This window comes from Pseudophryne corroboree, chromosome 5, assembly GCF_028390025.1.
Source record: "Pseudophryne corroboree isolate aPseCor3 chromosome 5, aPseCor3.hap2, whole genome shotgun sequence".
NCBI classification, from domain to species: domain Eukaryota; kingdom Metazoa; phylum Chordata; class Amphibia; order Anura; family Myobatrachidae; genus Pseudophryne; species Pseudophryne corroboree.
The window spans coordinates 716922451-716936428 of NC_086448.1; the positions used below are offsets into that span (position 1 = coordinate 716922451).

At 42.2% G+C, this 13978-nt stretch overlaps 1 protein-coding gene across 2 annotated transcripts in view; it reads right to left on the minus strand.

Annotated features, from left to right (window-relative positions):
* HNF4G (hepatocyte nuclear factor 4 gamma) overlaps positions 1–13978 on the minus strand; it is a 282814-nt gene that overhangs the window by 12774 nt on the left and 256062 nt on the right. For both annotated transcript variants that reach the window (XM_063925028.1, XM_063925029.1), the window contains exons 5-7: positions 5677–5832; positions 2787–2874; positions 2531–2683 (exon numbers count right to left, since the gene is read on the minus strand). In XM_063925028.1, coding sequence (XP_063781098.1) covers positions 2531–2683; positions 2787–2874; positions 5677–5832 — 397 coding nt within the window. The remainder of the gene's footprint in view (positions 1–2530; positions 2684–2786; positions 2875–5676; positions 5833–13978) is intronic.

Genomic DNA, 13978 nt, shown 5'->3' on the forward strand with positions numbered 1-13978 from the left:
CAGTACGGTACAGTAGTCCACTGCTCTACCTACCTCTGTGTCGTCAAGTATACTATCCATCCATACCTGTGGTGCATTTTAGTTGTTGTGCGCAGTAGTAGGAGGACAGTGCATAATTTTGCTGACCACCAGTATATAATATATAGCAGTATGGTACAGTAGTCCACTGCTCTACCTACCTCTGTGTCGTCAAGTATACTATCCATCCATACCTGTGGTGCATTTAAGTTTTGCGCAGTAGTAGGAGGACAGTGCATAATTTTGCTGACCACCACTATATAATATATAGCAGTACGGTGCAGTATATCCATCCATACCTGTGGTGCATTTTAGTTGTTGTGCTCAGTAGTAGGAGGACAGTGCATAATTTTGCTGACCACCAGTATATAATATATAGCAGTACGGTACAGTAGTCCACTGCTCTACCTACCTCTGTGTCGTCAAGTATACTATCCATCCATACCTGTGGTGCATTTTAGTTGTTGTGCGCAGTAGTAGGAGGACAGTGCATAATTTTGCTGACCACCAGTATATAATATATAGCAGTACGGTACAGTAGTCCACTGCTCTACCTACCTCTGTGTCGTCAAGTATACTATCCATCCATACCTGTGGTGCATTTGAGTTGTTGTGCGCAGTAGTAGGAGGACAGTGCATCATTTTGCTGACCACCAGTATATAATATATAGCAGTACGGTACAGTAGGCCATTGCTAATGATATATTACTGGCATATAATTCCACACATTAAAAAATGGAGAACAAAAATGTGGAGGGTAAAATAGGGAAAGATCAAGATCCACTTCCACCTTGTGCTGAAGCTGCTGCCACTAGTCATGGCCAAGACGTTGAAATGCCATCAACGTCGTCTGCCAAGGCCGATGCCCAATGTCATAGTAGAGAGCATGTAAAATCCAAAAAACAAAAGTTCAGTAAAATGACCCAAAAATCAAAATTAAAAGCGTCTGATGAGAAGCGTAAACTTGCCAATATGCCATTTACGACACGGAGTGGCAAGCAACGGCTGAGGCCCTGGCCTATGTTCATGGCTAGTGGTTCAGATTCACATGAGGATGGAAGCACTCATCCTCTCATTAGAAAACTGCAGTGCCACTCCTAGATGGGCCAGGTGTTTGTGTCGGCCACTTGGGTCGCTTAGCTTAGCCACACAGCTACCTCATTGCACCTCTTTTTTTCTTTGCATCATGTGCTGTTTGGGGACTTTTTTTTAAATCTGCCATCCTGTCTGACACGGCAGTGCCACTCCTAGATGGGCCAGGTGTTTGTGTCGGCCACTTGGGTCGCTTAGCTTAGCCACACAGCTGCCTCATTGCACCTCTTTTTTTCTTAGCATCATGTGCTGTTTGGGGACTATTTTTTAAATCTGCCATCCTGTCTGACACTGCAGTGCCACTCCTAGATGGGCCAGGTGTTTGTGTCGGCCACTTGGGTCGCTTAGCTTAGTCACACAGCGACCTTGGTGCACCTCTTTTTTTCTTTGCATCATGTGCTGTTTGGGGGCTATTTTTTAAATCTGCCATCCTGTCTGACACTGCAGTGCCACTCCTAGATGGGCCAGGTGTTTGTGTCGGCCACTTGGGTCGCTTAGCTTAGTCACACATCTACCTCATTGCACCTCTTTTTTTCTTTGCATCATGTGCTGTTTGGGGGCTATTTTTTAAATCTGCCATCCTGTCTGACACTGCAGTGCCACTCCTAGATGGGCCAGGTGTTTGTGTCGGCCACTTGGGTCGCTTAGCTTAGTCACACAGCGACCTTGGTGCACCTCTTTTTTTTCTTTGCATCATGTGCTGTTTGGGGACTATTTTTGAAGTGCTATCCTGTCTGACACTGCAGTGCTACTCCTAGATGGGCCAGGTGTTTATTTCGGCCACTTGGGTCGCTTAGCTTAGTCATTCAGCGACCTCGGTGCAAATTTTAGGACTAAAAATAATATTGTGAGGTGTGAGGTGTTCAGAATAGACTGGAAATTAGTGGAAATTATGGTTATTGAGGTTAATAATACTATGGGATCAAAATGACCCCCAAATTCTATGATTAAAGCTGTTTTAGAGGGTTTTTTGTAAAAAAAACACCCGAATCCAAAACACACCCGAATCCGACAAAAAAATTTCAGGGTGGTTTTGCCAAAATGCGTCCGAATCCAAAACACGGCCGCGGAACCGAATCCAAAACCAAAACACAAAACCCGAAAAATGTCCGGTGCACATCACTAGTAATAATATAATCATTGTGCATTTCACGTGATCAATAAAGTAGGACACTGAATCGATCCCTAAAAATCAGACAAAAGCAGCTGCAGTATATTCATTTTATATTTCTTCAAACAAGACTAACAAGACTAACATTGTAATTGTCGCAGCATCGGCTCTTTTTTTATTCATTTTTGATTGCAGTTGGTATAATTAACATGATTTACTCATCCAAACATCCTGGATACACTGACCTCAATTGCTTGGAACACAGATTTCTAGGAACAAACATATTACTGTATGTGAGCAATAATTTACCTGGATCAAAAAATACAATCGCTTTTAAGCAGGCGTATTCATTGTCATCTATCTGGATTTCCTGGAATGGCTGGACAAGTTCATCCAAAATTCTGTTAGCCACACGACTTATCTCTATCTCATTACAATTTCGGTGGATCACATAGCTGTTCCCTTAAAAAAATATCAATATTTACATCTGTTTAGCTATTTGTAAATGTAGATTGTGTCATCATTACTCAAGTCTATTAAGCAATAAATACTAAGAGTATATTACCTAGGAGTAAAATATCTTTAAACACCATGGAACGTTTTGTTACACCAAGCAGCAGATGTTCTCCAGCATGTGCTCTCAGTAAAGCAACCTTTGAAAATAATTATAAAACATGTAATACGTCAGTCAGTTAGCTTTATACACTTATATTACTATAGTGGTTATCTTATGTAGGCCTATCAATTTAGAGAAATAAGTCACATGGTGTGCGTTGTCATGTGACCAGTCATACATTCAGCCATGCAACAATGTAATAAAAAAAGTACAATTAAACACTATTATTATATGCATTTGAGGGTACATTACATCATAAGTATAAATTATATAGGATTTTATTTTTACAACAAAAAGAATGGACATTTTCTACCAAAATATAAAAAGAATAACAATAGTAATAATAATAATAATAATAATATCCATGTATTCACTTCAGTATCATACGCAATTTGATTTTGTAAGCAACAGAATGGTGGTTTTATGCTGGTGTTACACTCTTCCTTTTTTCATTTTTTTATACAGTATATATTTTCTAATACAATATTAACAAAAACAGCTGGCCTTAAATGTATTCATTATTTTTTAATACAGGTGTGTCCTTATTTACCTATTCTCAAATGATGTCAAATAGCCATGCTTGGTGCATTACAAAAGTATAAAGCCATGCCAAGATGTGCCATGCTTCATGCCATGCAGTGCTCAGCTGAAAAGCTTGCACCTTATATTTTGTACGTACGTATTTTATTCTTCTATGTTAATTGTGTTATTTCTCATCAAGGCCATACCTTTAACCCATACTGATATAAAAAAACATATGAAATCATTATGAAATTTCTTTCCTAAGAGTGCCCCTTATGAGAGTACTATACTACCACTCTAATCTGTTTTGAATGGGATGGAGTTGGCATTTCGACATGCTGGATCCCGGTGGTCAGAAGACAGGCGTTGTAATCCCGACACCACTCGGAATCCCAACAGTCAACATCCCGAATATAAGTAATTAAAGTAGAGTTAGGGTTAGGGTTAGGCTGCAGTGGGGGAGGTTAGGGTTAGGCACTAGGGCAGTGGTTCTTAAACTTTTTTGAATGATGGCGCCCTAGAGTATCTGAAGTTTTATCAAGGCACCCCTAGGCCAAAAGTTTCTTACTGAGAAATTTAGAAAGAAATATTAAATGTAAAGTAAATTGTGCTTATACACTATTTCATCCTTAGGTTCAGTTATGTGGTGGGGACAAGATTTGCTTCTGTTTGTCCACATATTTTATGATTGGCTGCCACCAGCTCTGGTTTTGCCTATTACATTAACCATAAATAATTTGAATTGGTCCTGAATCACCAATCAAAGACACCCCTGCAAGTTTCCTGTGGCATCCCAGGGTGCCATGGCACACAGTTTGAGAATGATTGCACTAGGGTTATGCTGCGGTAAGGGACAGTTAGGCTACGGGAGGGGAGTTTTAGGGTTAGGGGAAGGGTAAAATGTAGGTTTAGCTTACCTTAGAAATAGTGTTGGTATTCTAACTTTCAAGATGCCGCTGTTGGTATTCTATCTGTCGGTATCCAATATCCAACCCATTTTTAGCATAATTATTTAATGATATGGAGAACCACCAGACCATTGTATGAAATGGACAAATGTTACTGGTGACCAGGTTATTTTTTTATACTTGTGTTTCATGTTTGGGCAGTTTGGTTTAATGTATCTGCCTCGAATCATGATCCCTAGCTAGACTTGTTACCCCTCTACATTTGGTGTACCATGGACATTACAACTAAACCATGCCATGCTTCTCGTCATACACTTTTTCATAAACTATGTTCCTGACTGGCATGATTTTTGCAGAAAACATACAATAGATGTGTACTCTGGATACTGGCATTGCTTGCAGCTGCAGTATGAACTCAGATACTAACCTGGGTAAAAAGGCAAAAGATAGAAATCCAGTATGGCATAATGCCACTAATCATATGTACCTAGGATACTGCAGTATGTGACTTGATATGTGGCTACAATACTAATAGGAAGCTAAATTCGGGAATAAGTATGAAAGTCAGTAAATTGCTACTCGTGGCAGAGCATCTAATGTAAGTTGCACTAGGCGTCTCATGCCATATGGTGCAAAAGGGGTTGCAGTCAAAAGGATGATACTGACAATTTCAACATTCATAATGGTGACACCACAATGTCTACAATTATGTTGGTTGTGGGTGACGACGACAGGATTAGGCTGTGTGGAGGAAGGGGTTAGGGATAGGGAGGAATACTTACCAGAAGGCGGGAAGATTGGTGGTCAGACCCGAAAATGATGGCCACATGACCAACGGGGCCCAGAACCTGCACTACAGCCGCTGCAGCTGCCAGGAGCGTGTATGTCAGCTCTGGGCCACCAGGACCAATATGTCAACATTCTAACATGTCTACATTTCATCATTGCCTACTTGATGTATGTTGACATTCTCATTTTGACATGATGAATTTTGACGTTATGACTGTAGACATATCATACCACACCCGCAAAAAGGATGGGTGTATGAGGCCACATCTCTATTCTGCATGCAACTAAAATAGAGAACAATTTATATATGGACTTAGTCTATACATTGCATTTTTAAGAAATTTATTTGATTTCAATAAATAGGTTCAAATAGTCAGTGACCTTGAGGTTGCATATTAAAGAAAAAGTGTTCTGATCTCATTAAAACTGTCTCTGTTTTTAATAAATTTACTGAGAATTAAGGGAATTCAAATAATTGCTTAAAGAACCATCCACTGTGTGGAATCATTACATTTCATCTGCTGCCACATGAGAATGGTAAGACATTCCTGTATTATTTTTATGAACATTGCAATGTTAATGTTGATTCAAAGTGCAGGCTTATTTGTCCTGTTTCTTACCTGATCGTCCAGAGGAAGCTCACAGAAGGCTGGGATGTATTTTGCCCACTCCACCAAGACCAGCAGTTGCTGCTTCATGGATTCACATATATCACTAACACTAGCAATTTTCTTTGTATTTATGTCAGTACTTGTACTAGAACTTGAGGAAGTGATCTAGCCATGTTGAAAAAAAGGAAAGAAAATGAATAGACTATATTAAAATACAATTCACATGAAAAATTACACTTGGCTTAAACTATTTTTAAACAAAAACCACAGAAGCAATCAACCAAATAATTGAAAAACTCTGCTGGTATCATGGATTCCTTATCAGCATGCATGAGACTGGACAAATCCTTCACCTATTTCATAGTATTGCTACTGAGCATATTAAACATACAGTAGTCTTGCAGTTTCCTAACACTGTACTACTATTACAACACAAACCTACACAAGAAAGCATTTGACCTACAACTATAAATAGCATCATATAAGTACCACACTTAGATGATGATGATGATGATGATGATGATGATGATACTAATAATAATTACTGATAATACTATAGAATAATGATAAAAATATATGAATATTAATAGCATCATTATTTATTTTTTAACATTTACTAATATAGCACCAGCATATTCCCTTTGACTTTATAATTATAATTACTATTTTTAAAAATTATTATTATTATTATTTATGATTATTATGCTTATTATGATTATTATTATTATTATTATTATTATTATTATCATAATAATAATATTAATAATTATTATTATTTTGAAATATCATTACTTTTTTCAAAAATAATTATAATTTAAAAAATTAAGAATGTATGTAAAATAATAATACTATGCTATGATTGCTTACAATCTTTTATTGATTATGGTTTACCCTTTATTTAAATTGTTATGCTTTCACCACATGGGCACTTTAAGCGTGAGATTTGTTTCATTCTGCATGGTTGTGCTAAAAAGTATATAACGTCTCTTCTTCTTTATTTTTATTTTTTACCATTACCCTCATTAATAACAGTAAAATAAGATTATATGAATATATTGTATAATACTGTATATGTTTTTACCAGTTCCATTACTGACATTTCATGAATCTTTTCTTGTTTTCAAAACAAGGGAAATAACTGCGTCAACTTGGTTAGAAATGTCAAATAGAATTTTTATATAGAATAGAGTGCAATATAGACGAAATATACAAACAAATAAAGACTTCTAAATGAGAAATAATAGATAATTATTCCTTTCCAGCTATGGACAGCAGTGCAATAAATGAAAAATATTAGGTATACTTTTATAGTGTTTGTTACTGTGCACATGTGTTTTTATTAGATTGGTTTCATGAGGAGCGTTAATTATAAACATGTTATGAAATGCTTCATACAGAAGATAGCTGTGAAGTAAAAATATATTTAAAAAAATGCATACATCAATGTGAGAGCTAAGCAGTTTAACAGAATAATACATAAATGGACTGGTGTATTCAGCATGTTACAAAACATAGAACTTTATTCAGTTTTAGTTACAGTTTTTCTAAAATAACAAAACTGCAACAGCTTACGATCGCATGCTGGGTGGCCCAGCACAAGGCAAGGTCGCCCAGCATGCTAATTGCTGCCAGCGTTACGATCGCAATTCAATTGCGATTACTTTGCAGACCCGGCAAAATAGAGGCAAAATAGAGGTAGCCTCCTGCATACGCAACCAGGCTGCAAATGCACCATATTTTCTCTTACGTCCTAGAGGATGCTGGGGACTCCGTAAGGACCATGGGGATAGACGGGCTCCGCAGGAGACATGGGCACTTTAAGAAATACTTTAGGTATGGGTGTGCACTGGCTCCTCCCTCTATGCCCCTCCTCCAGACCTCAGTTTACTACTGTGACCAGAGGAGACTGGGTGCATTACAGGGAGCTCTCCTGAGTTTCCTGTCAGAAAGTATATTTGTTAGGTTTTATTATTTTCAGGGAGCCTGCTGGCAACAGACTCCCTGCATCGAGGGACTGAGGGGAGAGAAACAGACCTACTTTAATGCTAGGCTCTGTTTCTTAGGCTACTGGACACCATTAGCTCCAGAGGGATCGATTCGGTACGCAGGTCTCACCCTCGCCGTCCGTCCCAGAGCCGCACCGCCGTCCTCCTCGCAGAGCCGGAAGATAGAAGCCGGGTGAGTATGAGAAGAAAAGAAGACTTCAGAGGCGGCAGAAGACTTCATGATCTTCACTGAGGTAACGCACAGCAGTAAAGCTGTGCGCCATTGCTCCCATACACCTCACACACGGCAGTCACTGTAAGGGTGCAGGGCGCAGGGGGGGCGCCCTCGGCAGCATATGAACCTCTCTTTGGCAAAAAAAAATATATATACAGCTGGGCACTGTATATATAAAGAGCCCCCGACAGTTTTTTAGTATATTTGAGCAGGACAGAAGCCCGCCGCCGAGGGGGCGGGGCTTCTCCCTCAGCACTCACCAGCGTCATTTTCTCCACAGCACAGCGCTGAGAGGAAGCTCCCCGGACTCTCCCCTGCTTATTCCACGGTGAAAGAGGGTTTTAAAGAAGGGGGGGGGGGACATAATTTGGCGCATATATATATATATATATATATATATATATATATATATAAACAGCGCTACTGGGTAAACATATATTTATTGTGTTTTTTCCTGGGTCATATAGCGCTGGGTGTGTGCTGGCATGCTCTCTCTCTGTCTCTCCAAAGGGCCTTGTGGAGGAACTGTATTCAGATAAGAGGATTCCCTGAGTGTGTGGTGCGTCGGTACATGTGTGTCGACATGTCTGAGGTAGAAGGCTCTACTAGGGAGGAGGGGGAGCAAATGAATGTGGTGTCTCCGTCGACAACGCCGACACCTGACTGGATGGATATGTGGAATGTTTTAAGTAATAATGTAAATTTATTGCACAAAAGATTAGACAAAGCTGAAGCTAGGAAACAGTCAGGGAGTCAACCCATGTCTGTCCCTATGTCGCAGGGACCTTCGAGGTCTCAAAAGCGCCCACTATCCCAAATAGTAGACACAGATACCGACACGGATTCTGACTCCAGTGTCGACTACGATGATGCAAAGTTACAGCCAAAATTGGCGAAATGTATTCGATATATGATTATTGCGATAAAAGATGTTTTGCATATCACAGAGGAACCCCCTGTCCCTGACACGAGGGTACACATGTATAAGGGAAAGAAACCTGAGGTAACCTTTCCCCCCTCACATGAGTTGAACGAATTATGTGAAAAAGCTTGGGAATCTCCAGACAAAAAACTGCAGATTCCCAAAAGGATTCTTATGGCGTATCCTTTCCCGCCAACAGACAGAATACGGTGGGAATCCTCCCCTAGGGTGGACAAAGCATTGACACGCTTATCCTAAAAGGTAGCGCTGCCATCCCAAGATACGGCTACCCTCAAGGATCCTGCTGACCGCAAGCAGGAGGTTACCTTGAAGTCCATTTACACACATTCTGGTACCTTACTCAGACCGGCGATTGCGTCGGCCTGGGTTTGTAGCACTGTAGCAGCATGGACAGATACCTTATCAGCGGAAATTGAGACCCTAGATAAGGATACCATTTTATTGACCCTAGGGCATATAAAAGATGCTGTCTTATATATGAGAGATGCTCAAAGAGACATTAGTCTACTGGGTTCTAGAATCAACGCTATGTCGATTGCTGCTAGACGAGTCCTATGGACCCGGCAATGGACAGGTGATGCCGACTCAAAGAGGCATATGGAGTGATAATGCTGAAATATCCTTGGGAAAGAAAGCTATACCTTAAACACACCTTAAATACACTTTACCATGGAGCCGCTGCGGCCGCTGTACTTAACACACACTCTGCGCACTTTGTACGCTATTAGCGTACAAAGTCCCATTCTGTGTACGGACTTAGCGTACAAATGCTGCGCTGACAGTACAAAGTACTCACAGCGCGTACACACCCAGAGATACACTTTAAACCTTTTACAGCAATGCAATGCAATGATAATACACTTTAAACCTTAGCAGGGCAATGAAGACACGACACCAATTGTGATTTTACCGCTGGGTTCCGACACCACAGTGGATTATTGCTAAAAGGGGGTTACAATACAAACAATACAATATAATATAACAGAGTAAATGGCTACATTCAATGGTACCTACGTGAGTAGATTCGCTTGCGCTTCCTGGCCCGGTCCTCGGTCATCTGATAGATAACTTTGTGAGTCTTGTGTCAGACCAGGCCTGCAGCAGCTCTCTTTATACAATTCTTCCAAAAAGCAATACAATAGATACTGTAATCTCTTTTTCCATTGGACACAGGAATGCACATTTACAGTACAGGAGAGGTCATAGGTCGGTTTGAATAGGTAGGCAATGTCTTTCCCAACTGCTCTTGTGGGTGGTCTCCTCTGGATTCCCGCCGCATACATAATGTACAGTAAATACAGTTTATATCTATATTCTACTCCTGCACATAACTATCCGCAGGAACATGCAATCTTTCTCAAACCTATACCGGAATGTTACCCTTAAAATACCCTTCAGCTGGATACCAAACACCACCTTATGACCTTGTTCTGTCCCCTCCTATTCTGTAAAGGTGAATCCCTTTGTTCTGTTACCATTTAAACTGTTGTTACTTTCTGATGTGGTGCAGGGATACTATGGGGTATATTTACTAAGGTCCCGATTTTGACCGAGATGACGTTTTTTCTTCAAAGTGTCATCTCGGGAATTTACTAAGAAAAAATCTCGGCAGTGATGAGGGCATTCGTAATATTTTGGAAGTCCTACGAAAAAATTCCGAATCAATACACCATCGGTCAAATACGCCTACAATTTGGTAGAAATCGGTCATTTACTAAAAAGTGCAAATCACAAACACTGCCGACAATAGCCAAACACTGCCGTGCTGAAATACAATTCGTGAAAAAGTGCTAAAAAAAACAGACCTGCTTTTTTTCCCCGTGTTTGGATAGGCATGCACGGATCGAGATCCGTGCATGTTTTTCAGTGGGAAGGGGTGGGAAAGAGTTATTTTTTTAAATAAAAAATGTGTGGGGTCCCCCCTCCTAAGCCAAACCAGCCTCGGGCTCTTTGAGCCGGCCCTGGTTGAAAAAATATGGGGAAAAAAATGATAGGGGTTCCCCCATATTCAAACAACCAGCACCGGGCTCTGCGCCTGGTCCTGGTTCCAAAAATACGGGGGACAAAAAGCGTAGGGGTCCTTCGTATTTCTGAAACTAGCACCTGGCTCCACTAGCCAGATACATAATGCCACAGCCGGGGGACACTTTTATCTAGGTCCCTGCATTACATAACCAACTAGTCACCCCTGGCCGGGGTACCCTGGAGGAGTGGGGGCCCCTTCAATCAAGGGGTCCCCCCCTCCAGCCACCCAAGGACCAGGGGTGAAGCCCGAGGCTGTCCCCCCCCATCCAAGGGCTGCGGATGGGAGGCTGATAGCCTTTTTGTCAAAAAATGAATATTGTTTTTAGTAGCAGTACTACAAGTCCCAGCAAGCCTCCCCCGCAAGCTGGTCCTTGGGTGGCTGGAGGGGGGGACCCCTTGATTGAAGGGGCCCCCACTCCTCCAGGGTACCCCGGCCAGGGGTGACTTATGTAATGCCAGGGCCGCAGGGACCTAGATAAAAGTGTCCCCCGGCTGTGGCATTATGTATCTTGCTAGTGGAGCCCGGTGCTGGTTTCAGAAATACGGGGGACCCCTACGCTTTTTGTCCCCCGTATTTTTTAAACTAGGACCAGGCGCAGAGCCCAGTGCTGGTTGTTTAAATATGGGGGAACCCCTGACATTTTTTTCCCCATATTTTTTCAACCAGGACCGGCTCAAAGAGCCCAAGGCTGGTTTGGCTTAGGAGGGGGGACCCCACGCAATTTTTTATTTTATTTTAACACTGATTTCAATTTTTAAAAAGGTGCACAATGAATCCCAGCACGGATCTCTCAGATCCGGCCGAGATTCATTGTATTAAAGTCGGCAGTGTTTTACAAGTCACTCACGTAAAACACTGCAAAAAAAACTAATGACATCGACATCGGTAAATCCGAAAATGCAGAATACGACAGCTTAGTAAATTAGCCGTAATAAATTCAAAAAGTTGCAACTTTACACTTTCGATGTCATTCGTGATTGAACTTTGACCTCAGACGGGAAAATACGAATTTTAGTAAATATACCCCTATGTGTACATTGTGCACTATTTGGATTAAATATGTAATGTGTTTTGATAGCCTTCCGTGCATTCACAAACTCTACCGTAAATACTCATACCACGCGCTAATGCGCAGGACCGCGGGAGCGACCATATGCAAATTGCGGATATGCGCACGCACGACAGAACAAGTGCACGCAGGGAGGCCATCTGTGTGTAGTTTGTACGTGATGTGTGTACTGCAATATTTTTCGACTTCGACAGGAGGTTTTACCTTACAAGGGTGAGGAATTGTTTGGGGAAGGTCTCTTGGACCTGGTCTCCACAGCTACAGCTGGTAAATCAAATTTTTTGCCTTATATTCCCTCACAGCCTAAGAAAGCGCCACATTATCAAATGCAGTCCTTTCGATCACAAAGAAACAAGAAAGTACGAGGTGCGTCCTTTCTTGCCAGAGGTAAGGGCAGAGGAAAAAAGCTGCACAACACAGCTAGTTCCCAGGAACAGAAGTCCTCCCCGGCCTCTACAAAATCCACCACATGACGCTGGGGCTCCGCTAAAGGAGTCCGCCCCAGTGGGGGCACGTCTTTGAGTTTTCAGCCACATCTGGGTTCACTCACAGGTGGATCCCTGGGCAATAGAAATTGTTTCTCAGGGTTACAAGCTGGAATTCGAAGAGGTGCCTCCTCGCCGGTTTTTCAAATCGGCCCTACCAGCTTCTCCCCTGGGAAGGGAGATAGTATTACATGCAATTCACAAATTGTATCTTCAAAAGGTGGTGGTCAAGGTTCCCCTGCTTCAACAAGAGAAGGGATATTACTCAACCCTGTTTGTAGTCCCGAAACCGGACGGTTCGGTCAGACCCATTTTAAATTTAAAATCCCTGTACCTATACTTGAAAAGGTTCAAGTTCAAGATGGAATCGCTAAGAGCGGTCATCGCCAGCCTGGAAGGGGGGGATTTTATGGTATCTCTGGACATAAAGGATGCATACCTTCATGTTCCCATTTATCCACCTCATCAGGCGTACCTGAGATTTGCGGTACAGGATTGTCATTACCAATTTCAGATGTTGCCGTTTGGGCTTTCCACGGCCCCGAGGATTTTTACCAAGGTAATGGCGGAAATGATGGTGCTCCTGCGCAAGCAAGGTGTCACAATTATCCCGTACTTGGATGATCTCCTCATAAAAGTGAGATCAAGAGAGCAGTTGCTGAACAGCGTCTCACTTTCACTGAAGGTGTTACAGCAACACGGCTGCATTCTCAATATCCCGAAGTCGCAGTTGGTTCCTACGACTCGTCTGACCTTCTTGGGCATGATTCTGGATACAGACGAGAAAAGGGTTTATCTTCTGATATAAAAAGCTCAGGAACTCATGACTCTGGTCAGGAACCTATTGAAGCCAAAACAGGTGTCAGTGCATCACTGCACTCGAGTCCTGGGAAAGATGGTGACATCATACGAAGCCATTCCCTTCGGCAGGTTCCATGCGAGGACTTTCCAATGTTATCTACTGGACAAGTGGTCCGGGTCACAGCTACAAATTCATCAGTTGATCACCCTGTCCCCCAGAGCCAGGGTATCTCTCCTGTGGTGGCTGCAGAGTGCTCACCTTCTAGAAGGCCGCAGGTTCGGCATTCAGGACTGGATCCTGGTGACCACGGACGCGAGCCTCCGAGGTTGGGGAGCAGTCACACAGGGAAGAAACTTCTGAGGTCTTTGGTCAAGTCAAGAGACTTGTCTTCACATCAACATCCTGGAACTGAGGGCCATATACAATGCCCTACGTCAAGCGGAGACCTTACTTTGCGACCAACCAGTTCTGATCCAGTCAGACAACATCACCGCAGTGGCTCATGTAAACTGCCAAGGCGGCACAAGGAGTAGAGTGGCAATGGCGGAAGCCACCAGGATTCTTCGCTGGGCGGAAAATCATGTAAGCGCACTGTCAGCAGTGTTCATTCCGGGAGTGGACACCTGGGAAGCAGACTTCCTCAGCAGACACGACCTGCATCCAGGAGAGTGGGGACTTCATCAGGAAGTCTTCGCACAGATTGCAAGTCAGTGGGGACTGCCCCAGATAGACATGATGGCGTCCCGCCTCAACAAAAAGCTACAGA